This window comes from Danio rerio, chromosome 8, assembly GCF_052040795.2.
Source record: "Danio rerio strain M-AB ecotype USA chromosome 8, GRCz13ab, whole genome shotgun sequence".
NCBI classification, from domain to species: domain Eukaryota; kingdom Metazoa; phylum Chordata; class Actinopteri; order Cypriniformes; family Danionidae; genus Danio; species Danio rerio.
This window is the reverse complement of record NC_141028.1, coordinates 25,561,925-25,589,615: the sequence shown is the minus strand read 5'-3', so window position 1 is coordinate 25,589,615 and position 27,691 is coordinate 25,561,925. Positions and strand designations below refer to the sequence as shown.

The 27,691-nt window shown below is 34.8% G+C and overlaps 2 protein-coding genes and 1 long non-coding RNA gene across 5 annotated transcripts in view; 2 read left to right on the top strand and 1 right to left on the bottom strand.

Moving 5' to 3' along the window:
• Window positions 1–1,759: 1,759 nt before the first annotated feature.
• wasb (WASP actin nucleation promoting factor b) lies at window positions 1,760–20,298 on the top strand. The gene is given in 12 exon segments (NM_199938.1): window positions 1,760–1,983; window positions 2,923–3,063; window positions 3,385–3,471; window positions 7,278–7,374; window positions 7,483–7,509; window positions 7,591–7,626; window positions 11,159–11,351; window positions 11,426–11,468; window positions 11,580–11,733; window positions 12,595–12,986; window positions 13,186–13,297; window positions 20,069–20,298. Coding segments are annotated over 12 exon segments (1,440 nt in total). The 5' UTR covers window positions 1,760–1,881; the 3' UTR covers window positions 20,125–20,298.
• A 1,158-nt stretch (window positions 20,299–21,456) lies between these two features.
• LOC147835581 (uncharacterized) lies at window positions 21,457–24,808 on the top strand. Its single transcript, XR_015497963.1, has 2 exons — window positions 21,457–22,308; window positions 22,445–24,808. It is a non-coding gene; the product is annotated as an uncharacterized LOC147835581 (long non-coding RNA).
• The window catches only part of sema3gb (sema domain, immunoglobulin domain (Ig), short basic domain, secreted, (semaphorin) 3Gb), a 72,517-nt gene continuing 67,371 nt past the window's right edge, over window positions 22,546–27,691 (bottom strand). For 2 of the 3 annotated variants that reach the window (XM_087263301.1, XM_087263302.1), the window contains exon 18: window positions 22,546–27,102. In XM_087263301.1, the coding sequence (XP_087119427.1) occupies window positions 26,698–27,102 (405 nt within the window). In that variant the 3' untranslated portion in view covers window positions 22,546–26,697. 3 annotated transcript variants of the gene reach the window in all.

Sequence of the window (27,691 nt, the reverse complement as noted above, 5' to 3'; positions counted from 1 at the left end):
ATTTTAATTTGACATGATTTTGCATGTCGTTGAATGGCGTTTTTACCTCCCGCTCCTCTATAGACTGAGACAATGCTGTTCTTAAATGTGATTTGATGGCAAAGCATGAACTCCAGAGCATTGCTAATAGCATTAAAAGATAGCAGTCCCCCTTCTCTCAGACTTGCCACTGTCCTGCAATGCCTGTTTATTTTGTTACAGAAGTAATTACACCATTTCGATGACTCTGTTTGTTAATCTAAAAACTGGTGCCAAAAATGTATGAGGTTAAAGATTGACGGTTCCAATGTGAAACACAAACACACCAAAGAGAGCTGGCAGTTGAACAAGTGCCTTTTTCTACTGCTTTTACTTTTGTTTGTTGTTGAACTGTCTTGTTTGAACTCACTTTGACTTTGTCATACTTGCCATTATAAATAAAAAAAACTGTGTGGTCAGTATTGTGAAGTGCGATATGTGTTTATTTAGTTATTGAGTGTGTGTGAATACAATAGAATGTATAATGTCTGTTTATTTAAATTACTTATTACATATGAAATTACATACTAAATAATGCAAATTAAATACCTTTTTACACCCTTTTACAAAACCCTTATTGATATTTTTTTTTCAGTTGCATTTGTACATTTACTTTGTTAATGTTCACAATTATATTTTATCAACTATATATTGTATTATTTTGCTTTATGTTGAGATTTTATAAGTAAAACATTACTATTTTAGTATGTATTACCTGTTGAAGATTTATCATATGATTTAGTTTGAATGATTGTTTGATTTTCAGTTTTCTATTTAGTTAAAGTTTTACCATTTTTTTGTGTATTTGTGTTTATGTACAAATGTTTAACATCTTTTAGATTTATTAATTTGTTAAAAGTGTTTAGCTATTTATTTAAAAAACAAAAAGAAAATGCTTTGCCATCTACCTTTTTATTTTTATTATGCATCTTTATTTGTTTGTTTGTTTACTGTATTAATTAATTAATTTATTTATTTTTGCCAGATGAAATTTACTTCAATTGACAAAAATAAAATAAAATATTTAATATATAATATGTTCAGGTTTTGTAAAGTTATTCCTAAATTATTCCTGGCATTTCCTAAATATAATATAATATAATATAATATAATATAATATAATATAATATAATATAATATAATATAACATAATATAATATAATATAATATAATATAATATAATATAATATAATTTAATATAATATAATATAATGTAATATAATATAATATTTCCCAAATTATGTTTAACAGAGCAAAGAAATCTTCACAGTGTGTCCGATAATATTTTTTCTTCTGGAGAAAGTATTTTTTTTAATTTCAGCTGGAATAAAAGCAGTTCCTAATTTTTAAAAACCCATGATTAGCCCCTTTGAGCTAATTTTTTTTTTTGATAGTACAGAACAAATATTATGTTTAGAAATGTGTTGAAAAAAAATTATCTCTGTTAAACAGAAATTTGGGGGGGGGGAATGTTAGGGGGAATAAACGTGTGCTAATAACTCAGGGGGGCTAAATCTAATTTCAACTGTATGATTTCAACTGTATATATATATATATATATATATATATATATATATATATATATATATATATATATATATATATATATATATATATGTATATGTATAAGTATAAAAGCTCCACCTTTAATCTCTGTCTGAAGAAACACGTGTCTGTCCACAGCATTCTGAGATCAGTGGTTTTGTTCTTCCTGTTCTCTTTCACATCACGTTACAAAACACGGAAGCAAAAGTTCCTTCGAACTGTTTGCTGTCACAGAAAGACTTTAGGCAGGTACACTGTGGGCCAAGTAGGGGCCCTTAGCGTGGAGTCTCAGGATCCTATTGTCCACTTCAAGCGGAGATGAGCAAAGGCAAAAGCAAAGGGCAGGAGAACGTGTCGAGTTCTCTCCTCAGCAGCCTGGAAAATGAACGCCTGCAAGAGCTGCTGGGCAGGAGATGTGTGGTAAGTCAACACACTTTGATTAGAAAGAAAATCACAGATTCTCTCCAGCAGAAGATTAAAAACAACATTTTTTTTTGGAGGAATAAGTCAGTCTAATGTGGAAGAGAAACATCTAGAGGACTCAAGAGGAGAGAGACAGATCATCTGGTGCATAGATGAAACTGGAGTTAAATCAGTTAAAGGTCAAAGTGACATTTAGCACTGCAAGGTTCTCTGTGTAAAATGGATAAGACGAAACACTGCAAACAAACAATGTTTATACTTAAAAAGTGTTTAATTATTTTTTTTTTTTCAAAATTTGGGTAAAATATTGACCAACCTAAAATTTTGGAAAAAATTCATAATTAAAAAAAGTAATTTGACCAAAACTTCACCCAAAAAATGACAAACTCCTTTTTTATATGAGTTGAAACAGCAGAATTATTTAGTTCTTTTGGGCTAAGCTAATTATTTTATGTTCAATCCACCTAATTTTGTAAAACTTAAAAGTGAACTTTGTAGATTTGTGTTGGTACAACATAAATGAATTGTGTGGAACCCAGCATTTTTTACAGTTTTTGCTTAAAATTAACTTGCTTTTTTTGTGTGTGTGTGTGTGTGTGTGTGTGTGTTTATAAAACTTGTCAGAATTAGCTTTGGCAGCTAAACAAAAACAAAGTAATTTAAATTCACAATTATTTCCTGTTAAGATATTGCAAACTTCAAAACATCATGAGCTAATCTTCTTGCCAATGTACAATGCACAATTTAATTTTAATTTTTATTTTTATTAACGATTACTGAATGTGACTCAGGTTTAACTGGAGAGAGACGACAGGAAATGAGTTTGAGGCCACTTCCTGTTGCTGTAGAGGATGCTGATTTCTGTGCTTGAGCTTTCATAGTGATGCTTCTTTGATGAATCTTTGATTAATGTAAGTTTAATGTGTTTGTGCGCAGGCTATGGCCACGGCAGTTGTGCAGTTATACATGGCCCTTCCTCACAGTCCGACCGAATGGAGTCTCCAGCATACAGGAGTCATGTGTTTCGTAAAGGACAATCCCAGACGTTCATATTACATCCGGCTCTTTGACATTATGGTTAGAAAAAAAGGAAATTTTCTACATGTTCTTTAATTATGAGAAGTTGTTTACAGAACGTATGCAGACAGAGATGCTTTTAATGCTGTTCTAAGTTAATAAAATAGTCCAATGAGATGGTAAACTGATTTGAAATGATTTCTGTTAACACGACCGTAGATGACCTGGGAGCAAACAGGCTAAACTTAAATAAAGATACACTTCTGCTTTGAAATTTGAGTCACAGCTGCTCAATTTAACTCATGAGGTCTCAGTCAAAGGACTTGGGCTTTGATACAGTAAGCTTTTGTGTTTATTGTTAAAGCATTTTTCTCTTTTCAGGAAGCGAAAGTGGTTTGGGAGCAGGAGCTGTATAATCAGATGACATATTCCTGTCCGTTGAGGTTCTTCCACACTTTCGCAGCCGATGTGGGTACAGATTTCTACATATCTTCAATCCTCAAATTCTCACTTTTACCCAAAAACTCAACACTGGTTTAAGTAACTGCTACATTATTACACCACATCATGAGAAATGTCTAGTGTAAATCAGTTCTCAATATGTTTTGTGGTCCTTAACAACATTAAAAGGCCCCATCATTTTTCTAGAAAACATTTTAACATTTTATTGTGTCATTTACTAGGTAAGGGTCAAGTTTTTACAGTCTTCGTTTCAACATGATATTAGTATTTCAAAGAGTGGCATAAGAAGAAATATGCATAATCATTATGAATAGTCTGAAATTAAGCTTTTAGTAGGCTATATACAGTAGCTTTAATATTTACTAGCATAAATTGTTAGGCAGAGCTCATTGATATTTACACTAGATGTCGCTTACACAGTTGTTGTCTATTGGAAGGAATGAGTCAATAGATCCACTGTTTTAGTATAGGGTAGCGCTCCTTTTAAATGAATGCAATGCCAAGCTGCAGTGGAGGACTGTGGCCATCCAGAGCCATAGATATATACACATATATGCATATATCTATGTTCAGAAGTTTTCCCAGTGGTCATTATGCAAATACTTTTTAAATTACAAAAATTATAATTTGACATCACTTTTCTACATCGATGGATAAGTGAGCGCACGGGCATTGTAACAAAGAGCGTGTGTTTGTGTGCATGGGAATGTATTATCCTCCCTCCCTGTTAAATTTGATCTAATCCGTGTCCTGAAACACACCCCCTCTCCTGCTTTCACGTCTCATTCTACCGGAGGGAGCGGTTCGTTTGTGAACGAATCTCCATTATGAACGACTCGTTTTACTTAGCTGTCAATAATACACGTTTCTAGCACCGCAGCGTTTTGTTGTCATATTTCATTTGCATTGTCTGTTTATTTTATTTAACAAAACTAGCATAAGCCTAGAAGTGTCATCTCCGGGAATCATCCACAAACACATTCACACACACAATCATACATTCCAAACAATTTAGCCTACCCAATTCACCTGTACCGCATGTCTTTGGACTGTGGGGAAAACCGAAGCACCCGGAGGTAACCCATGCGAACGCAGGAAGAACATTCAAACTCCACGGAGAAACGCCAACTGAGCCAAGGCTCGAACCCGCGACCCAGCCACCTTCTTGCTGTGAGGCGACAGCACTACCTAGTGCGCCACTACGTCGCCCTCCACAGTAATGTGTACTCTACATTTTTACTCTTACATTTTTGAGGAACGCAGCAATAAAACAAATTACATTTTAACTTTGTGTATTTTGATTACAGTTATTAGAGTCCATGTAATTGCAATAATTACGTTATAAGTATAGTTTTTCTTTTGAATCACATTTTCCGCTGCCATGTCAGTTAACAAGCGTACGCTTTTAAATTGCTGGAGAACGTGAGCTGAAATGGTTGCTGACGAAAGTGCCCAGACAGCATACAAATGTGGACCACTTTAGGCAGTTATGCGGCACTAGTGGTCATCCTTTGGCCCAGACAAAATGAATGTGAGCCTGAAGTGGCCCACCTGTACAATGGCAAAAGGGAGCCAAAGATTCCAATTCATATATGGGTCATTTAAGGCAAAGATTTGGCACTTATGGCAAAATGTAATCTGAATGCGAGCCTAATGTGGCCCATGTTGAAAATGGAAAATTTGGCAAATGAGGGTCACAGTTGGAAAAAATGTGGCATAGTCATTTAGGGGTAATTTGGGTCTAAACCCAAATTGACTCACAATACTCGTCGCCAAGGAGGACAACGGCACCCATAAACACGGCAGCCCAATTCAGCCTAAACAGGCTCAATTGAAATTTAGTGCGCTTGCATTTCCCAGGTACACCCTGATGAAAATTGTGTCACAAAGCAAGAACTGACCGATCAACTTCATACTGTATTTTGGAATAAACTTATTTTGGTAGATATTTACTTCAGAAAACACAGAAGTTTGGAACAAGTGAATGATGAGAGAATTTTGAGTTTTGGGAAAACTATTTAAGTCTTTTTAATATGTCAAGCTGCTGTGATCAACCCATTGTAATGTTTTTAAGTGAATATTAAATTACTGAAAGAGCTGCAGTTTATTTTTTTATTTTTATAGGTGTATTTATGTTTTAAAAGTAATTTCAAAGTAAAGTAATTAATAATCTGATTGCTTTTTTACATGAAGTAATTAGTTATGTAATCAGATTACAATTTTTGGTCCTGCTTTATATTGTTCCTTATACCTGTGTATTTATATGGGAACTAGATTTGTAAGTAGTTTGTAACTACAGTGTATGTACACACTGGTACATAGTATTTACTTGCAATACGGGTGTAACTACACATGTAACAACACACTGAATAGTATGCTTAAGTTCAAATGTGTAACAGGACATTGGTAACAGCAAAAAACTACACATCTGTAAAAAGAATTACATAAGTGCATTATGTAAAAACAATATGTACTTGCAGGTATTTTCCCACCTGTTTGCATTCCATGTACTTCTGAACACTATTTGAGAATAAGAATGGCAGAACTAAGGCTGCATTAGAAGGTTTCACCTTGTGATACCAGTGTAATTACAGGGTAAATCCTCAGGAACTGTCCACTCAATATAAAGTGTGAAATGGTCACAAATTACTATGTAATATATAAAACTTAAGCTTTAGTGCAACTTTTTAACAACAGCAAACTTCTGCCAAAAAAGTATAAGTGCATATAGAAATATACAAATGCCTTATGTTCATATGTTTTATAAAGGAAAATTATAGAATCGCATCAGTAATTCAAATTAAAGGGGTAGTTTATCAAAAATTGTGTTATTAATGTCCTGTTACATTATTTGAACTTACTGATACTATTCAGTGGGTTGTTACATGTGTGAAGTTACACCAGTATTACACAAGTAAATGCTATTTATATACAATGTAGTTACAAACTACTTACGCATCTAGTTAATGTGTAAGTTCACAGGTAAAAGCGACAATATAAAGTGGGACCCAATTTCCAGTATAATCAGTAGTTTGTAATCTATTACTTTTTTAAAGTAACGTACCCAACACTACAAGATACTTGCAGAAATGACATTCGCAAACTAAATTATGAGCTGAAGTACTCAAACATTATTATCATGGTAGTATGAAGCAGAGAAAGGCCGGAAAGCAACTTGAATTGCTGAAGCAACTACTGATGAGAATCATGTATAATGTATATTGTATGCAGCACAAAAGCAGAGGAGAGGTCATGATCATACAAGAGACTTTTTATAGTTTTGTTATAATGCAGCTCTGAGCAGTCTAATAAAATGCACAACATTTTATAGCATATTTGGTGTTTTCCTGTTTTCTATAAAACTAAAGTGGAAATCAAGGTTGTGTAATTCCATTAACATGGCAATAATAAACATGTTTTTTTTTTACTAGACAGAAAGTTTTGAGGTTGTGAAACTTACAGGATGTTTTTATACAATGATCTCTTACATGACAAAAGATAAAGCAAATTTAGATTTGTCATGTTCAAGTTCTGTCTTTGATATGTTACATGCTGCAGTTCACTTGCCACTGGTCTTCGAATTTTACTCAAAGCTGCTTTAATGCTCATTGTATGTTTTTTTTTTTTACATTTGAAGTCAAGTTAAAGCCCCCTCTGAAGTATAATAAGGAAATTTAGCGATCCCCAACCACTCAGTTAATTTAAAGCCACTGATTTAAACTTAAACTGTATCAGATTTTTATTTCTGGCAGCAAAATTTAAATCTCACCAACTGAAAGATCTAATATATTGAAATGCTTCTTCTGTTTCAGGACTGTCAAGTAGGTTTGAACTTTGCCAGTGAGACAGAAGCCGACCTGTTCAGAAATATCACAGAAGAAAAGATTAATCAGAGAACAAACCGCCAGGGTCAGTACCTGTCACTCACATCTGCTCATTGTTATTCATAAATACATGCTCAAATATAAGGGTTTTATTAATATCATTTTGTGTCTGTTTTTACATTTAAATATTTAGAAAAAAGACAGCATGCTCCATCTGAAGGTATGCATCTAGAGTTTAAACATACACTTGGTCTGAATTGTAATATTAGAATGTAAACAATGGTTTTATTTTGATCAACAGATAAACGGCCGCTACCACAAATCCCTCCACCAAATGGTGAGTCACTTTTAAAAGATTTAAATCCCTCAGGCACAAATGACATGCATTTTACTCATCCTCATGTCATTTCAAACAGACTTCTGTGGAACTCAAACTAGTTTTTCCACACTGTAAAAAAGAATTGCCTGCACATCATTAGTGTTTTGCATTTTATTACATTATTGTATCACAGCAAGGAACATTAATCTCTGCTCTGACTTATTTTGATTTTGATAAATTAGAAGCACTTTACAATAAAGCTCCTTCAGATATTGTTGATAAATTTACTACATAAATTAAACAAGGAACAATAAATTTCTTACAGTATTTTCTCCTTTTTCCTAATGTAAATTAATGAAAATAAAACTAAATTTTTTTGTCACACAACTTTGAATTTTATCAAATGCATTAGTAAATGTTGAAAATAACACAAACGCTGTTATGTTGCGTTAAATGCTGTACAATTGTTGTTCATTCTAAGATCATGTCAGCAAATACACTCACCGGCCACTTTATTAGGTATACCTGTCCAACTGCTCTTTAACGCAAATTTCTAGCCAGCCAATCACAGCTCAATGCGTTTAGGCATGTAGACATGGTCAAGACAATCTGCTGTAGTTAAAACCGAGCATCAGAATTGAGAAGAAAGCTGATTTAAGACTTTGAATGTGGCATGGTTGTTGGTGCCTGGCGGTATATGAGTATTTCAGAAACTGCTGATCTACTGGGATTTTCACGCACAACCATCTCTAGGGTTTACAGAGAATGGTTCAAAAAAGAGAAAGTATACAGTGAGCGGCAGTTCTGTGGACACAAATGCCTTGTTCTTGCCAGAGGTCAGAGGAGAATGGACAGACTAGTTCCAGTTGATAGAAAGGCAACAGTAACTCAAATAACCACTCGTTACAACCGTGATATGCAGAGGAGCATCTCTAAACGCACAACACGTCCAACATTGAAGCAGATGGGCTACAGCAGCAGACCACCACGCTGGGTGCTATTCCTGTCAGCTAAGAACAGGAAACTGAGACTACAATTCACACAGGTTCACCAAAATTGGACAATAGACGATTGGAAAAACATTGTCTGGTCTGATGAGTCTCCATTTCTGCTGCGACATTCGGATGGTAGGGTCAGAATTTGACTTCTATAACATGAAAGCATGGATTCATCCTGCCCTGTATCAAGAGGTCAGGCCGGTGGTGGTGGTGTAATGGTGTGGGGATATTTTCTTGGTTACTTTGGGCCCATTAGTACCAATTGAGCACTGTGTCAATGTCACAGCCTGCCTGAGTATTGTTGCTGACCATGTCCATCCCTTTATGACCACAGTGTACCCATCATCTGATGGCTACTTGTAGCTGAATAATGCACCATGTCGTAAAGCTTGAATTATCTCAGACGGGTTTCTTGACCATGACAATGAGTTCACTGTACTCAAATGGCCTTTACAGTCACCAGATCCTAATCCAATAGAGCACCTTTGGGATGTGGTGAAATGGGAGATTTGCGTCATAGATATACAGCCAACAAATCTGCAGCAACTGTGTGATGCTATCATCTCAATATGGACAAAAATATCTGAGGAATATTTCCCGATCCTTGTTGAATCTATGCCACGATGGATTGACCCGGTCTAACCCGGTACTAGTAAGGTGTATCTAATAAAGTGGCCGGTGAGTGTATATTAATTAACATTAACTAATGGAACCTAACTGTAAAGTTTAATGCATTGATCAGACTTGACATTTTAGTTCTTTGAAACAATAAATAGTTTGAGCTGGTCATGTGAATTATGATATAAAAATACCGTAAGATGCCTGTAGTTTCTGTGATTTTACAAAATTTTTTCTAAATATACTTTTTATACAATAAATTGTTTAAAACTATTCAAAATATTAGCAAAAATAATTTAGTTATACTGCACAGATGAATCAAATGCTGTTCAAGCAGAGCTCAAGATCCCATGAAGCAAATTGAAAGTGTAAATCAACAGGAAACACTAGAGTTTCAAGCAACGGTTATCCACATATTTTTAGTGTCACACTTTAGTAATGTATTTAGCAAGTAAAACTTGTCATCCCTCTTTCATCAGTCTCACTCTTCAGTCTCACTCTCTCACAAGCTTTGTCCTAAAGCAACTACTGTATGTTTAGTGGTTGGCAGGCAGGCTGCGATAATTACACTTATTGCTACATACATACTATTTCAGACCGAGTAGCATGGTAAAAAATATAGGGATAGCATCACAGGTTGTCATTGCTCAAAAATGAACCAATGTGAATATACAACCAGCTTCACCTCAGTAAAGCAGGCTAGGCGGAATAGCGCTGTTTACTGATGTTTTGTTGTTAAACTAAGTAAAAATTTTCATTATCGATGCTTTAAAAGGCCTTATGAAACTGAAAATAGTCGCATCAATCGTTCGCCGGAAGATTTCAGTGGCTGAACATCACTTCTGTGCATTTAACCTATTTATAACAACAAAATCAACATCAGCTTTTTGTGACTAAAAGAGTTTTACAACATTACATTACCTGTCTAAAAGAAATGCTCCAGCCATGGTGTCGTCCTTTCTCCAGCGTGCAAAACTAACTCCAATATTAATTCAGGATTAAGTGTTGATTTGATCAGCATTTGTTTTTAGCGCTGTCATTCATGTCCACATGACCGCAGCACGCGTAAACTCACATCAGTGGGCCTGTGTGAATGGGTGCGCAGTTGTTCAAATCTACATTTGCTGACAGACAGTTTGGGCTACTTAACAGAATTATTGCCCGGCATTATTTAATTGAAAATTTAAATGAACATTTTTCTAATGTTTTAATGTGACTTTCACCTACTGCATGTTAAACTACTGGCTTATTACCTGCTTGACATTTATATAATAACTGTATATTAGTAGCTATAAATAGGCCCACATAGAATCTGCACGCACAGAGATCCACAAATTTCCGCAGATTTTTAGCCCATCACTGAGTCTATTTGTTTACTTGTGTAAATGTGTGTATTATTCATTTCAGTAATTTTTTTGAAAAATATGAAAATGTTCATATAATTTTTTTACAATACAGTTTATAATGTAATACTTTGTCTTTTAGTAGACGTATCATATGAGAGACTTGCTTTACCAAATAAATTGAATTTGCTTTGTAAACATTAAATAAAAGTTAAAAATATATTGTTTTTGTTTTTATATATTAAGTTTTTAGTTATGATACTCTCAAAATCATCCACATAAATTTTTTTTTTTTATTATTATTTTTTAACAAAATTCTCAGCAGAAATAGCAAAAAATGTCTGCAGATTCTGTCTGACCCTGGATATATAGGTATATGATCTTATTTTACATCCTTAATCCTCCCAAAAAACCTAATCCCAACTACTACCTTAATAAGCAATAATAAGCAGTTAATTAGCAATTCATTAAGCTAATAAGCTTAGTTAAGGGATTGTTATTAGCATGAATTAGGTGGGGGGGGGGGGGGGGGGGGGGGACTATGTTTTAAACATCCAAAAGTGTTTAAACTTTATTTTGTGCCTTAACCAGGTCCAGTTTCACAGCCAAGTGTAATGGCCACAGTAGACATCCAGAACCCAGATATTGTGGCATCAAGGTACCGCTCAACCTCAGTGCCGACCCCTGCACCAGCCTGCATCACCACTGGCAAAAAAGACAAAAAAGGAAAGAAGAAAGGCCCAAAGCTCACTAAGGCAGACATCGGTGCTCCTAGTGGATTCAAGTAAGATGACTGAACACTGTTTTTGCTCTTTTTGTTTGACGTGATGCTGACTATGCCTTTCCCATCCTTATCAGACACGTCACTCATATTGGGTGGGATCCAAACTCTGGCTTTGATGTGAGAATTTTTTTTTCAATAATGCATAAAGCAAATTTAGTCATAAAACTGATGTTCAGTGCTTCTTCTATGAAGTTTAAATGTAGCATGTTAACATTTTGACTTCCCTAGACCAATAATCTCGACCCTGACTTGAAGAAACTGTTCAACATTGCTGGTATCAGCGACGCACAGCTGGCAGATAAAGAAACATCTAAACTTATCTATGACTTCATCGAGCAGTCTGGAGGTCTAGATGCAGTAAAAGAGGAAATGAGGAAACAGGGTGAGCTCATTTTAAAACTACAGTTTCGTCTTTGTTTTCCATTTACATTTGGACTGTTTAAAGGATCACACTGTTAAAATGAGTTTTATTGGCCTTATTTTAGAAGATTAAACTTTCCATTGATTCATAAAAGTGACTAATGATGGACTATTTGTTTTCATTGTAAAGTACACACAATTATAGTCTGAAAACATAGATATTTGGAACCATGTCAGATATTTCAGTATAGATATGCATAAAAATATATAAAGAATCTATAATATTATTAACAGTACAGTGTAATTCCCCAAACATTCAGACTGAGCTCATTCACAGTTGTTTGTTATGATGATCTGCTATTCAAAGCTGCTAAAACCACGCAACTTGCTCCTGGTTTAAATATTATGGCTTTTTTTTTTTTTTTTGGTCTGTTTACTCTCTTTATAGACTACCGAAATGTAAGTCAAAGGTTTTGATATCAGTTCAAATACTCAGTTATGTAAAAATTGCTGTGTAGAATACCTACAGCTGAAGTTGTTTCAGGTAAAAGTAAAAATAGAGCTAAAAAAATACAATCAAAAAAGTAAAAATACCCCAAAATTACTCTTCAGTCACAGTAAGGCCAGTACTTTCCACTCTTGCATATAGCATCACTGTTTTCACAAAAGCATAGATATATATTGGCACAATAATATGTCCCAGTGGTACTGTTTTTGTAAAGTTAAATGTTTAGGCCTCAAAAATGCTGTTGCTGTGTACATGAACAGCCAAAACGAACATGTTTTCATTTTTCAGAAAAGTCTTCTTATGTAAAATGATTTTTAAATCTGTTTTCATCGTGCCCTTTGATAATACTTAGTCATTCTGACTCTCTCTGTCCAGTCCCAGGAGGTCCTCGTTCTGCTCCTGCACCTCCTCCACCTCGTGGTGGGCTTTCCTCAGTCCCTGGACCAACCGGACGACCTCCACCACCATCACGCAGTCCGGGACCCCCACATCGTGGTCCACCACCCCCTGCGCCACATTGTAACCGCTCTGGACCTCCACCACCACCACCACCTAGCCAGAGTCACAAACCACCTCCTCCACCTATGGGTGCATGTGCTCCTCCTCCACCACCGCCTCCACCTCCTCCACCTTCCTCGTCCGGTAACTTCTCCAGTAGCCCCGTAAGCTCAGCTCCACCTCCTCCTCCCCCCTCTGGTGGTGGTGGTGGGGGTGGAGGGAGAGGAACTTTACTGGAGGAAATTCGGCGTGGACGTGTGCTAAAAAATGTATGTGAGACATTATCATGTAAAAAAAACGCAATGCACTTTGTTAAATTGTTAATATACACACACACACACACACACACACACATAAATATATATATATATATATATATATATATATATATATATATATATATATATATATATATATATATATATATGATTCTCTATTATGACAATATATATGGTGTTTATCTATTAGGTGTCTGAATCCCCGGACCCCAACCCTCCAGCTCAAGAGGAATCCTCAGAGGGAATTGTGGGAGCTTTGATGATGGTGATGCAGAAAAGGAGTAAAGTTATCCATTCATCAGGTAACTCATTTAATAAACCTCACAGTCAGCATGAAATGGAAGCTAAGATTGTCCTTTCCCCCCTATAGTGACGTTTATCCTTTAAAGATGGTTTCTGAAATAAAAATAAAAGGTAGCGTGGTGCAAGATTTGATACTGATTGTATCATTAGAAGATCGGTGTTGCAAACAAAATGGAGGCGCATTTGAATGCCAGTTTGTACCCAGTTATGGAGGACTTTACTGTCCACCAAATAAACCATCTGCATCCGCTAGTACAGAATCTTTTCATTTCCCCAATGATGGCAAGAAAGAGAACCTAAATTTCACAAATGGATCAGATCATATTCACTTGAAACCACTGCCTCCTACAAAGGATATGAGACACTTCTGTAACCAGAAGGGAAGAAAAGTTTGAGGGGGGAGGAAAGCTTGAGGTATTTAATTAATAATTATAAGGGCAAATCAATTTTTAAAAAACAATGAAGAACATAGATACTTTGTTTTTGACAAGCTCTGTTAAAAACATCTCAAAATATTTATTTTTATTTCATGCTCATTTTAAAGAAGTAAATAATCAGCTTCTTTCAAAAACATGACTATGTTAATAGGGTGCATTATAACCTAAACTAACGCTTAAAAGCAAATCACATTTTTCCTTTTTACTAGTTTCTGTTCTCTTAAATACAGCAAGTTGACTTTATGGTTCTATAAAGCCCTTCCCTCGCAAATAATGGGTTCTGATTCGCCAGCAGGCTCAGTGTGTTCTGACTGGTTTACCACCTAGTCAATAATGAATAAAACATCACTCTGAGCTGCAGGATTTATGTCAGTTTCAGGTTTTGTCATCTCAGTCATTCAGGAAGAGGCTGGTTGTAATCCCTACACTGTGAAATACAAATAGTTGACTTTAGTTAAAAGAGTGAGTTAACTTGTTGCTGTTAAAATGATTATGTAAATTAATGTGTGCATATTTGTGTAATTATAAAAAATTATATTAGGTCAACTTAATGCTTCCGAATGAGGCTTATTTACTTTTAAGTAAAGTAACTAATCACTTTTTACAGTTTACAGTGTACATCTGTTTGATGAAGCCCTTAAAATTCGAATTCTGAGAAAGAAAATAAATCTCCTTTTGCATTAAACTTTGAGCATCGTAATTTTACAGATGTTGCTCGTGCTTAAACAGCAACATCACATTAACTAAAGTTTAAACTGTGAAATAATCAAGGAAATGTTAACCATGGATCTTACAGAACACTGAGTTACCAGAATCTTAGCGAAATAATTACCCTCAAAACCAGCTTATTTGCATACATTTGTTATTTAGAAGACGTCAAACGAAGCCAAACTAGGCTTTGGGCACCGAATATGTCTACAGACACACTATTATGGTAGCAATATGATATCACACTTTGTGCCATGCTTTTTTATTTGATCAAAACATAACACAAATAAAATGCAAAAATATACACTTTATACAATAAATAAATATTAAGCACTGCAATTTGCTGATTTAAATTCATCATTTTTGTAATTCAGCTAAAAGCTCAAGCAAAGCTTCTGTAGATTTATATGCTCTCAGGTGATATGAATACACAGCTCAGGCTTAACCACACTTGTGCCCTATCCCCTGTCACACACTTGCGTTCTTACCCAAACAAGAATGCAAGCATGCAGCAGGCAATAAGCTAGCAAGACTGTCTGAGGTCTGAAAACACAGCTTAGTGCCCTTAGCACACACCAAATAGCACACTATCAGCAAAACAATCTTGCAAATTTGCAAGGTGACAGTTGAAACTTTTAAATATGTTAGTTTATATATATATATATATATATATATATATATATATATATATATATATATATATATATATATATATATATATATATATATATATATATATATATATATATATATATATATATATATATATATATATATATATATATATATATATATATTAGGGATGTAACGGTATCAGAATTTCACGGTACAGTAATACCTCGGTATGAATGGCACGGTATGGTATTTATTGAGTAATTTACAGGAAAACAAAACTAATGAAAAGACTCAAAAAAAGTGCCAAAAGTACTTATTTACCTTAGCACTGAACATATCAATGACATACAAATTAGCCATCTATCTGTAAGTTTTGAAACAGGAACTTCAAATTTTCAATTGTAATAACAAAAACCTAAAAAACCATGTAGAAAAAATAAAGTTTCAATTTAGTATTGCTGAAAACTCAACGCATTCAACATTTAATCACTCACTCACTTGGATAGAGATGTTTATTTTTTTTTAAGAAAAATTATCATATAAATATAATCTGGCAAAAGCTGCGATCTCTGGGCATTTACAATGTCCCCTGCAACAGAAAAAAACCCTCTCATTTGGGACTGAGGTTTCTGAAACAGAGAGATATGATTTAGCCAAGGTTGACCGCAGTGGGTAACGCTGTGCATTGTCTTTCCACCACTTGAGAGGACAAGCCATGAGTGAGATAGAGGTCTCTGTACGGTACAAGTCAATGTCTGCATCAATCTAACAAGTGTGCTTTGTCCTGCAGTCCCCACAACTGTTTTTAGTCGTATTCCCCGACTTATATTTCACCACAGTCTGGCAGTGCCTGCAAACCGTTTTTTTCTTTGTCACCTTTTCTCCTTTTTCATATCTTTTTAGAAAGAAACCGAAATGCGGTATGACTGTATTTACAATATTGCTACATACCTAATATATATATATATATATATATATATATATATATATATTAGGGGTGTAACGATACACTCAGCTCACGATACAATGTGTATCACGATATAATGTTCACGATTCGATATGTATCACGATATTTGGAATAAATTTTTTTTATTTAATTATTTAATTACCAAGTAAACTATTTTTTATGTATTTCTTTTGTTTCAACTTGTTAAACTGAACCTTCTTTAAGAAAATAAATTAATCAGGACTGTCTCTGGAAAATAAAACAATTTAAAAACGTCTTATAAAATATTATTGAAATTATTCAATTCAATTGAATTTAACAGTAAGAGCTTAAGGCTTTGCTTGGTCACTTGCGTTTTTTGTTTGTGCAATCTACATTTCCAGGTAATCAGGAGTTCTATAAAATAATCCTGAACTGATGTGTATCTGTCTGAGAGGTTTTTATGGATGGCTGTCTTCATGTTGGGCATGATGAGTGACAGGGTGGCCGTCTTTTCATTACACAGGACAGTCGTGGCTCTTTTCAGCAGTTTAGGCAGGTTTACTATTTCTTTGGCGTCGCTGATGTCGGCGCTATTAAGTGTATCATGTTGACGTGCATTTTTGTGTACTTCTGTACTCAACAGAATTCATGCTCGTCGTAATCATAACTCTAAAATGCAATATGATTATTTAAATAATGTGTACGTTTTCGGTTTCATTTCCACTGCTGTTCATACTTCCCTCGCGGCTCCTGAACGATCACTCTGTTCCACAAACTGAATGTTGTTTACTACTTTATTACCTGTTAGTCATACCTGCAGGTTCTGTTCACTGAAGCAGACGCGCGCGCAGAGTCCGCCCTCTGTAGTAACAGCTCACGTCATGTGTGATTTTGCGGCCGCCAATACATCATTATATGAAGACAGAATGATATTTTTGGGTGAATTGTACCTTATAAATACAGTATGTGACTCTTTCAACACCATTAGGAAGTATCCATGTCGCTGTGCAAAGTATGTAAATCACTGTGAAGACTTTAAAACTTAGCCTATGTTTGACCCAGTATGCGTGTCAAAAAGCGGACGAGTCTAAAGCAATGACTGTACAACCGAAATATTGCCTGACGTCTGATTTTGAGAGGATAGGCCATCCTCTATTTCAACTCCACTCATCTTGGTCTGCTAACATTACTGCTGCTGCAATCTGAACTCACGTGCGACAGCAGGTGGAACGTAGCTCATGTGCAAACAGCTCAACTAATAAGAGAAAACGGACGTCATATCGTAATCAAATCGTCATAACGCCATGATGCATATTGTGACATTTTTGCATCGCAATAAATCGTACAACGATAAATCGTTACACCCCAATATATATATATATATATATATATATATATATTGAGGTAAAACTGATGCGTGTGTGCATTTTAAAAACATATGCAACTGTTTTTTAAATCACTTAATTCGAAATAGCACTATTCAATTTTCAATGGAAGTATTTAACATAAACATAAACTTCAAAGATTAAAGTTACTTGTACAAAATGTGTGTAAAAAAGGGGCAATTGTAAAAATGTGAATTCTATGTTGAAACTAAAAACTAAAAACATGGCAAAAAAAAAACACTGTGGGTTTTCAGGAAGGTGTTGCTTGAGCTTGTATTTCTGATCTTGTGCATTTGCATGAAATAATTTACCATAAATTATTGAAATAATAGACAATTTATAGTGTTAAAAGTATAAATACTTTTAAAAAAACAATACAAAACAATTACAATTTTAACACTACCATGTTCTGTTAAAGGGTCCAGATTTGCTGTCTATTTAAAAAGCAACTCAGTCTTGGGCTTGGGTTAGATTTATGTATTTATGACCAGGGATGGGCAGTTTTTATGATACAAGTATTTCAAATACGTATTTTAAATACAAAATAAGTATTTGTATTTGATAGGGTTAATGTAGATGGCTTCATATTTTGTTTCAAAATATTTTAGTGTCTTGTATTTGTGTATTTTTAAAATCCTGTAAAATACTTTGTAAGACGTCTACATGGTGACCTCATAGAGACCATTTTAATGTGGTAATGCCGTTGAACATTTCCTGTTTATTGTCAAACTATTTCATAACTGTAAAAAGGGGAATCCAACCATAACTTTACGTTAAAACAGCACCATAACATTATGTATCAATATTTAAAACGTTTTGAATGCCAGAAAGCTATAGAAATTAACTTGAAATTATAATTAAATGTATAACAGGAAATATATTAGGACTATTGTTATTGTGTACATCTCTCAAAATGATCTATAGATGCTTTGGACATAATTAACTCTTCCATTTAAAGAATACCTGAAAAAATACAAAATATTTGGAGAAAGAGTATACTGTGCAAATAATATGGACTGCTAATGCCAAACGTTTGTCTTTAAAACAATCAACATAAAAGTAAGTTCCACAGTGGCGCTTACCAACAATACTTCATTAACTGTTTTGAATAGCAGTAAGGTTGAACATCAGTTATAATTGCACATAGTAAATGAAGAGGAAATAGTTATGCCTAAAGATGTCAAAGTGACACAACATATAAAACATGTTTAATAATCTCCTAAAACCTGACAGGAGCAGGATATAGTATATGAAGAGTTTATCAACAAAATAGAAAAATACTCTCTTCAAGAGTATTGAAGAGTCAGTTTAATAGTATAGGGACTGATATCATGCTCCTTTTAAAAAATGTTGTGGTATTTTTAAAACACAAAAATACTGTATTTTACATGTTGCTGTGTTTTGTAGTTTTTTTTTGATACACTTAAACAAAGTATTTTTGTATTTGATTTTAAAATACATTTCAATGTATCTTTGCCCAACCCCATTTATGACTGTAGCATTTAGTCTGTTCTTGACAGATTTTCCCACCACCACTGCAAAAATTAAGCAGCCCCCTTTTAACTTAAATGGGTTTTCCATTGCTGTTTCACTTTCCCTTAAAAATACAGAACCAATGTCTCTGCAATTGTGCTAAATTCACAAATCTTTAACAAAATTGATTTAGTTCATGACATGAATAAACTTTGAAGAGAGTGAATTCCAAGGTCTGTTGAAATTCTTGATTCTTATTGGCTGGAAGGTGTGCAATAAAATCATCCAATGCACAGGTTGTTCCAGTCAGTTCTGATCCCAATTTGAAGTAAACACTTTCCTCAATACTTAATAGTAACCATAGCAGCTCGGTCAGTTGACGAAGATATGCCAGTGTCATTTACATCATTGTTTCTCAACCACGCTCCTGGAAGACCATTGACACCGCATGTTTTGGATGTGTCCTTTGTCTGTTCCACACATTACAGCTCCTTCAGTTGTTCAGCTAATGAGCTGATGATCTGAATCAGGTTATTGGTTAAAATGTGCAGAGCTGGTGTTCCTCCAGGAACGTGGTTGAGAAACACTAATTTGCATGATCTCTCTCTCTCAGACGCATATTCCCTCTCTGTCTATATGTGATTGCTGATTTAATGTAAGGACTAGGAGATCTAACATGTCATAATTGACCAAAATTTTGTCACACATTATGCAAAACTAGCTTTAATGTGTTTATAACTTAGCAAATTACCATGGAGTTAATAAGATAATCAACAGCTTGCTATGGGTTAATGGATTTTAATATTTTGCTTCTGTATTGTCATTTAAAATCGCATGGTAATCCATTGACTATCCCTTACATATATTACGTTTATGTATTTATTTATCTTTTTATGAAAAAAAATAATTTTTATGTCTATACATATGCAAACAGCCCTACTACTTTCTTTAAATGTTTGTATCTGCTCATAATTCCGATACACTGTAAAAAAAATTCTTGGTTGCCTTAAATTTTTAAGCTGAATTAAATTAACCTTAGGAGTCCATTGAACTTATATTAAGTTAAACTGACCTAAAACAGCTTGCAAAGCTTATAAAATTAAGTTAGAACTTGATCAACTTAGTTTAATAAGCTTCAATGATCTAAAATATATGCTGTCAGGATTTATTGATCATATATATTTTGTTCACAGTGTAGTAATGTTGATCTTTTGCTTTCTTCAGAAGACGAAGAGGATGATGGGGGCGAAGAAGAAGAAGATGATGAATGGGATGACTAATGCTTCTCACTGCTACTGGTTCACACATAGCATCTAAATCAAAACAACGAGATGATAAAGCTGATTCTCCACACAAATTATTTAAACAAAAGGCATGAAATCCTGAGGTTATTCCAGATTAAAGTAGCGCTGAATCTGATCTGCTAGAAATCCAATAAAGCAGCATAAACCAAACTTGACTAGATTTCAAGCCTGTCTGCGGCGTCTCAGTTGTTTCAAAGGCTGGTTTGTCTTCACATCCTGCTTTCACTTCACAGTAGCTCAGCAAAAGTTCAGTTTAAGTACATTTTTTTGAAGACGGAACTTAAGTTAGGCCAAAGCAGGATTGGTGTAAGATTTCATCCAAACTGTAGCATTGCCAAGCCTAACCACAGCTTTATGTTGTATGATTCCTCCTCCGTGCACATACTTTTAACTCAGCAACTGTTTGGTTCCAAAATATCTCTCCCTTAACTACAAACCTATTAATGTTATTCTTGTCAAAGTAAGATAGATCAACTTTTGTGCAGCCATGTGCTGAAAATCGGAGGCTTACATGGGACCTCCCCCTACAGGACTAGCATGAAAATACACAGGATAACAAGGGTTTAAAATAAAAAGTATGTTTATATTAATTTAATTAGATTGATAAGGCCTCCCAGCAAACATTTTTGTGTTTAATAGACGTCTAATAAACATCTAAACATATACAGCTTGGCTTAAACAAGGAAAAACTTGAGCTGTCAGTAAAAATCTAATGGACGTTTAATAGCACAAAAGTCGGCAGATTAGACAGACTATATGTGGTCATTCATTTCAGTATATTTAATAGTCTAGTTTTACGTATATTAGATTTTCATCGAAAGCCCAAATTTATCCTTCTTTTAGCTGAGCCGACTATGTTAAGATGTCTATTAGACATCTTAAAAAAAAAAACACACAAAATGCTTGCTGGGTTCTCAAAGTGGAATTTGAAATGGACGACGTCTCTAAATGGCCTAGTTTTTCACGAAGATTAAGCATGTATTTTCTCATGTTTATCAGTCATAATAGAAAACATGGCGACAGAATCAGAAACCGTTTGTTTCTTTGTTGGACAAAAAATTATTTTGTTGTAATTGTATTAGTGAAAGGACAGTGTTTTTAATAAAAAGGCAATATTCACCAACTGGATGCTACGCCGGGTTGATGTCTGGGTGCTGCAGGTAAGGATGACAACTGAACTGAATATCCCAAATATTTGTATCATTTTCTTCAAAACTGTAGCGACTATAATGGGAGGTAGAGAAAGCGTTTTTATCCGTTTTATAGTGATCGCGCGTTTGTGTCATCAATAATTATGAGTGCGAAATACAAAAACACGACACGGAGAGGTATTTTATTAACAAATAAATTTTTTTTTGCGTTAGAGCTTATAACTTTATAACGCAAAAACAACATTACCCACACATATTAAGACAGCTGTCCTGTATGTTCAATCAGTTGACTGATAAAGTAAATAACTCAATAAAAGTTAAAAATAACCCAACAAGGCGCCAAATATTTTTAACAACCATTGGGTTTAATAAATAGCGTTTTTATGTATTTTTATGAAATTGTTATCTGACGTCACACAAGCAAGAGTGCAGTTTCTAATTCACAAATGAGTTGATTTTTTTACAACAGTTTAAACAAAAATAAATCCGCATATGGACACATATAACGTCACAGTTTTTTGGTCATGTGACTCACTTTCTCAAGCTAACTATGAACTTATTTTTATATAACTGCATTAATATTTCTTTTTACTTTTGACAATTAAATTTTTCTTGATTCTTACAATTTAATTTATTAGTTATCACAATTTAACTTTTTTTGCAACCACATTTTAAGTTACGCCTATCCCAACTTAATTTTTCTAATCATTAACTTAATTATTGGTTGTCATAACTGGTTTTTAGCACAACTTTTTCAGTTTCCACAACTTAATTTGGCTAGTTTCCATAACTTAATTTTAGTTATGTCTATATATAAATTTGGGTGGCCAAAAAAACTCAAATAAAATATTTTTTTTCTGATTGTTTAAACTACTTTATAATGAGCTGAATCAACACAAATCGTGAAATTTTTGGGGGAACAGCTTAATTGCAATGATCAATTAACTTAAGTTTGTAAAAACAATTAAGTTGACTTAATCGATTTGTGTTAGGACAACATGAAGGAATTGTGTGGAACCCTGCATTTTTGACCACACAATTCCTTCATGTTGTCCTAACACAAATCAATTAAATAAACTTAACACTTTTAACAAATTTATGTGAATTGAACATAAAAAATTAAGTTGTCCAAATTTAATATGAAGAGTTGTGTTGTTTTTAAATAAGTAGTTTGAACAAGCAAAAAAAAACAAAACATTTTTGAGTATACAGTGCAAACAAACAAACTGAAAAATAAATAAACAGATAAAAACAAAAACAGCAGTTTATTGTTATTGCTTTAAAAAACACCTATTAGAACTCCCGAACCCCAGAATACCATGATAATAAAATAATATTTATCACAAACAATCACATTAACGTGAACCTACACTAACATCTGTAAATACAAAGAGGAAATATTTTGAGAAGCCACCACAATTAGGAAGTTTCTGTTTAGCTCAACATTCAACACCAAAGAAAAGACACAACAGGACAAAGAAAGTCAATGTGGCATTAAATGTTCCTTAGAGACCCAGATGACGTTCTGCACAATACGTTTACTGTGGAGAGGAAAGAAGTGCGGTTTGGACTTTGAGAATAGCTTGTCCTCCACCCTTCAAGACCAGATAACATGTCTGGGGTTACAAACCACTGAGCGTTTCATTGAGCAAATTTCACACACAGAGTCATTATAAATACTCCTCCAACCAATCCAATGAAGAAAATCCATCACTTACGCTTTCAAAATGATGACATTAGAGGACTAGACAAAGTATATGTTCTCAGAAGGAAATTACACAACACATTTTCCTCGCCTTTGTCCTTTAGTTTGGTGCGACATTCCATAGAAAGTGCTTGAAGAGGTAGACATTTCTGACTTCTATTTGCATTGTGTGTCCAAAAAATGATTAGCAACAACCATTTATCGGTTTATATTTCATCTCTGCTGATAAAACAAACTTTTGTAGTTCCTCAAGGTTAATTTTAATGTTATAATATAAAAAAAAACTAAATAAACTCCAAAAACATCTACCTCTTTTTTTTTCTCAGCATCTCTCCATGTGTCCTGGTCCTGTTAATAAACAATACAAACAATTACATTTTCTGTCAAAATCAGCCCTGTCCCACCACCAAAGAGCACAACTCACATGAATATGTACACTCTCACAATAAATATGTTGCATGGTGTGGCAGAGAGAGAGAGAGAGAGAGAGAGAGAGAGAGAGAGAGAGAGGGAAAGAAAGGAGGTTAGTTTATAATCCTGAACAGTGACTAGTCCAATACATACATTTTCTATGTACATGTGTCATTGTCACACAACACAAAGCACAGATACTGTGTTTATACACGAGCAACAACATGACCACATTTCACCATTAACAAAACAGCAGAATACAAAAATGTGTCGATTATGGATTGAGAGTGAGAATGTTTTTAGTGGTCCGACTATCAACAGAGTCCCAAAGACAGAAGAGACCAGGCTGAACAAAAAAACTGTATATACAGCAAATCAGGGACGATGGGTTTGCTCATAGCTGTTGGAGGATCAACATTTGTTATACGAGACACAAATGACTCGCATTTTGGTTGCCTTCACATTTAAAGATTGTTAATGTCGGTGTGAAGTTTGTATCAGAAGTCTTTTTCAAATAGATACAGCTAATGCTGACTAAAAAGGGATTTTGAGTTTTGCAGATGTCTTTCATTTTGGTCCACAGTTTTGTCCTAATGAAGGCAATGATCCAATCATGGTAACAAAAATTCTGGAATCATAGCTGCATGTTTTACTGCAAGATTTATCTATTTTATATACATTTTATTTGATAATTTGACAAGTAGAAACATTTTAAATGCATGTTTTTTTTATAATGACCAATACTGTTGTTGCTTTTTTATAGCACAGTAAGTTTGATCTGGAGCATTTAGTTTAACCGTTACACATCAAACTAAAATATTGAGGGTTTTTTTCCTGTCATAGATCAAGACTAAAATTATAGCTCATATGCCTGGAGGACTAAAAGTGATACTTAAACATTGATAGAATTTAGTTATTGATTAATTAAATTAAATTAAAAATAATCAAGTAAATAAGTAGTTTAAATGCACATTTCAATGTGAATAGTAGTTTTATGCTTAAACGTCACTCCTAGTTGTCCATTCCTATAGAAACTCTATAAAAAAGGCAAATGTAAATCCAAAAAAAACAAAACGTTTATGGTCAAAAGATATATTGTCCTATAATTATAGTCTTGTGCATACGTTCATCTTAAAATGCTCCAGAAAGTTCTTTCCACTGCTGTATTTTACGGTTTGAGGGTTTAGACACTCCCAACTGAATCTGCAAACTCTAAACTCAACCCCTCTATACCATGTTTTACCATGTCTAAAGGTATTTAAACAGCAGTCATTCATGTAATGTATCATAAAGGGTATAGCTTATATTTTACATCAAATGGCAGTAGTTTTGCTGGTGTGGCTGGACGTGTTCAAGAACTTACAGTGGGGAAAATAAATATTCAAAACATCAAGTTTTTTTCTTTCTGGAAATAATATTTCTAAAGGAGCTGTTGACTTCATTGAAGCAGATTTTGGTAAAAACCCAAACAATACAAACATAAAAATAAAACAAAACAACAACAAAAAAAAGATCTGAGTAATGAGTTATGTGTAATAACAATGAAATGACACAAGGTTGATTTACTGAACTACTGAAACGTGTTTAATACTTTATATAAAAGGCTTTTTTGGTGCTGGCAGCTTAAAGATGACTCTCATATTTAGAATGAAGTCACATGAATTGCTCAGGTGTGATTTTTTTCACAGACCTCAACAGAGTGTAAAATCTTGATGGCTCTGTGGGTCTCGTCTATCAAGTCTGATCTTTAATTTGTATTTTATAATAGATTCAGATCAGGTGATTGGCTTCTTTCTCAGCTTGATTTTCTTTCTCTGAAAGCATTTGATAGTTTCCTTGTCTGTGTTTTGAATCATTGTCTTGCTGAAATGTCTACTTTAGTTTCATCTTCATCATCCTGGTAATGCAGATGTTGGACAAAATCAGATAATATTCAAGAGTTCACACTTAGCTGATGATTGATAATAAAAGCTTGTTTGGCATGCTGTCCCAAGGAGAGAGCCCTGAGCTTATGAGATCCTCGAGCATGTCACGGCCATATCACCCTGCAGCCCAAGACCGGTTACTCACTGAAGCTAAGCAGGGCTGAGCCTGGTCAGTACCTGGATGGTAGACCACTTGGGGAAAAACTAGGTTGCTGCTGGAAGTGGTGTTAGTGAGGCCAGCAGGGGGCTCTCAACCTGTGGTCTGTGTGAGTGAAGGGGTGAGTGAGTGAGTAAAGGGGACACTATACTGTCAGAGTGCGCCATCTTTCGGATGAGACGTTAAACCGAGGTCCTGACTCTCTGTGGTCATTAAAAATCCCATGGCACTTCTCGTAAAGAGTAGGGGTGTAACCCCGGTGTCCTGGCCAAAGCCCCTCTATCAGCACTTAGGATCATGGCTTCCCAATTATCCCCATCCACCCTCTATCACTGTCTCTCCACTCCACCAATAGCTGTTGTGTAGTGAGCGCACTGGCACCATTGTCCTGTGGCAGCCGTCGCATCATCCAAGTGGATGCTGCACACTGGTAGTGGTCTGGAGAGACACGCTTATGGCCATACACAGTAAATGCGCTATATAAATACACTTTTACATTTTTTTTATGACATGGCCTGCCTCCTGTTTGCAGCTTGAGCTCAGATAGACCTCGATGAACTCTCCCCGGCTTATTTGTAGCTAGTGACAAATATGGATGACTGAGGAGAGGTGTACTCGCTAAGAGCTTGACTATGGCATCAATTTTGTGTGTTCAATTTACTTGAGGAGTGTAACTACTGGGAGATTTCAGCTGCTGTCTGGTCTTTTACTGCCTTCCTATACCTCCCTTTCTTCATGTGTTCAATACTTTTCCCTGTGTCATTTCATTTCACATAAATAAAAATAATAATAAATAATTAATTAATTAATTTGTAAACTAATTAGTTTTGCTTTCTTGCATATATGGATTTCTTTGGTTGTTACCAACATCTGGGGAAAGTTTCGAGTTAACAGCACCTTTAGAAATACTTTTTCTGAGAAAAATAGTGACGTATTTATTACATATTTTCCCCGCTATATTAAAAAAAACAAAAAAACAGTGTCATTTAATGCTAATTACGGACGCGAGTTCATCACAGCCAAATTTGTATTAGTTAGGGAAGCTAAGTGCATTAAACTGTACCTCAAAAATCATCAGTTTGGTTCCGATCTAATCTAAATTAATGAATCATATTATACTAATGGGGCCACATAGGAATCTGCCTGGTAGAAGTACATAATGATACATATTCAGGACATGGTCAGCAGGTGCTCCTCTATTCACTGCTCCTCCTCTGGTTCTCCTGTGTGCCTTCGGTTGTTGCGTTTGGCTTTTTGTGGCTGACTCTGCATCTGCTGCCTGTAGGACTGGCAGTACTGGTTGATGAGACGCACTTCAGGCTGTGGGTGGAGTGGGAGAGCCGGTGGGTGGGCTTGAGGTGGTGGTGGTGGGGGTGGAGGGTGCTGATGGGAATGGTGGCGCCGGTGCTCTGGGTCTATCGGGATGTCTGACTCAGTCAGCGCCTCTACAATCTCTCTGTCCAGGATGCGGAGAGAGATGCGAGCCAAGGTGTGCTTAAAGTTGTTTTCGGTTGCTAGGCAATGGTAAAGACCGGCGTCTGATTGGGTGAGAGATTTCAGCAGGATTCCATGACCCGTCTTCAGAACCTCTTTGTCTCGACTGAGCTGAAAACGAAAAGGAGTCATTTGTCTTGTAAATTAATGAGGCCAAAGTCAGCGGGGTTCAACACAACATCAGACCTCACTGACTATTATTGCATTCTGACTATTATTGCATTCACTTTTTCAATGTCATCTTTTGTGTTCCACAGAAGAAAGAAAGTATACACACTACGAGGCTGTTGAATGCTTAATCCTGCTTGGTTGATAGACATTGTAAGTTGCATAATTATTTAATTAGAAATTAAATTAGAACCTGGAGGGTCTTGACCACATTACAGTTCAGAATATTTCTGTAATTTCACAGTCGGCAAGAGTCAGAAACAAAATCAAAACTTTAAGAACTTTGTATAGAAACTAGTCCTACACACAGGAGCCCTTTGAGGACAAAAATACAACAAATGTCTTGAAATGCAACAATTGTGATTTGAATATTGACACAAATTATATTAAGTAATCTCTCAAAATAACATTTGTATGTGTATTTAGGGACATTTTGTATCCAAAACATTAACTTAATAACAAAAAAATGCTAATAAGTTACATCAGTTATAACACATAAAAAAATTTAAAGCACTGACAGAAAAAAAATATG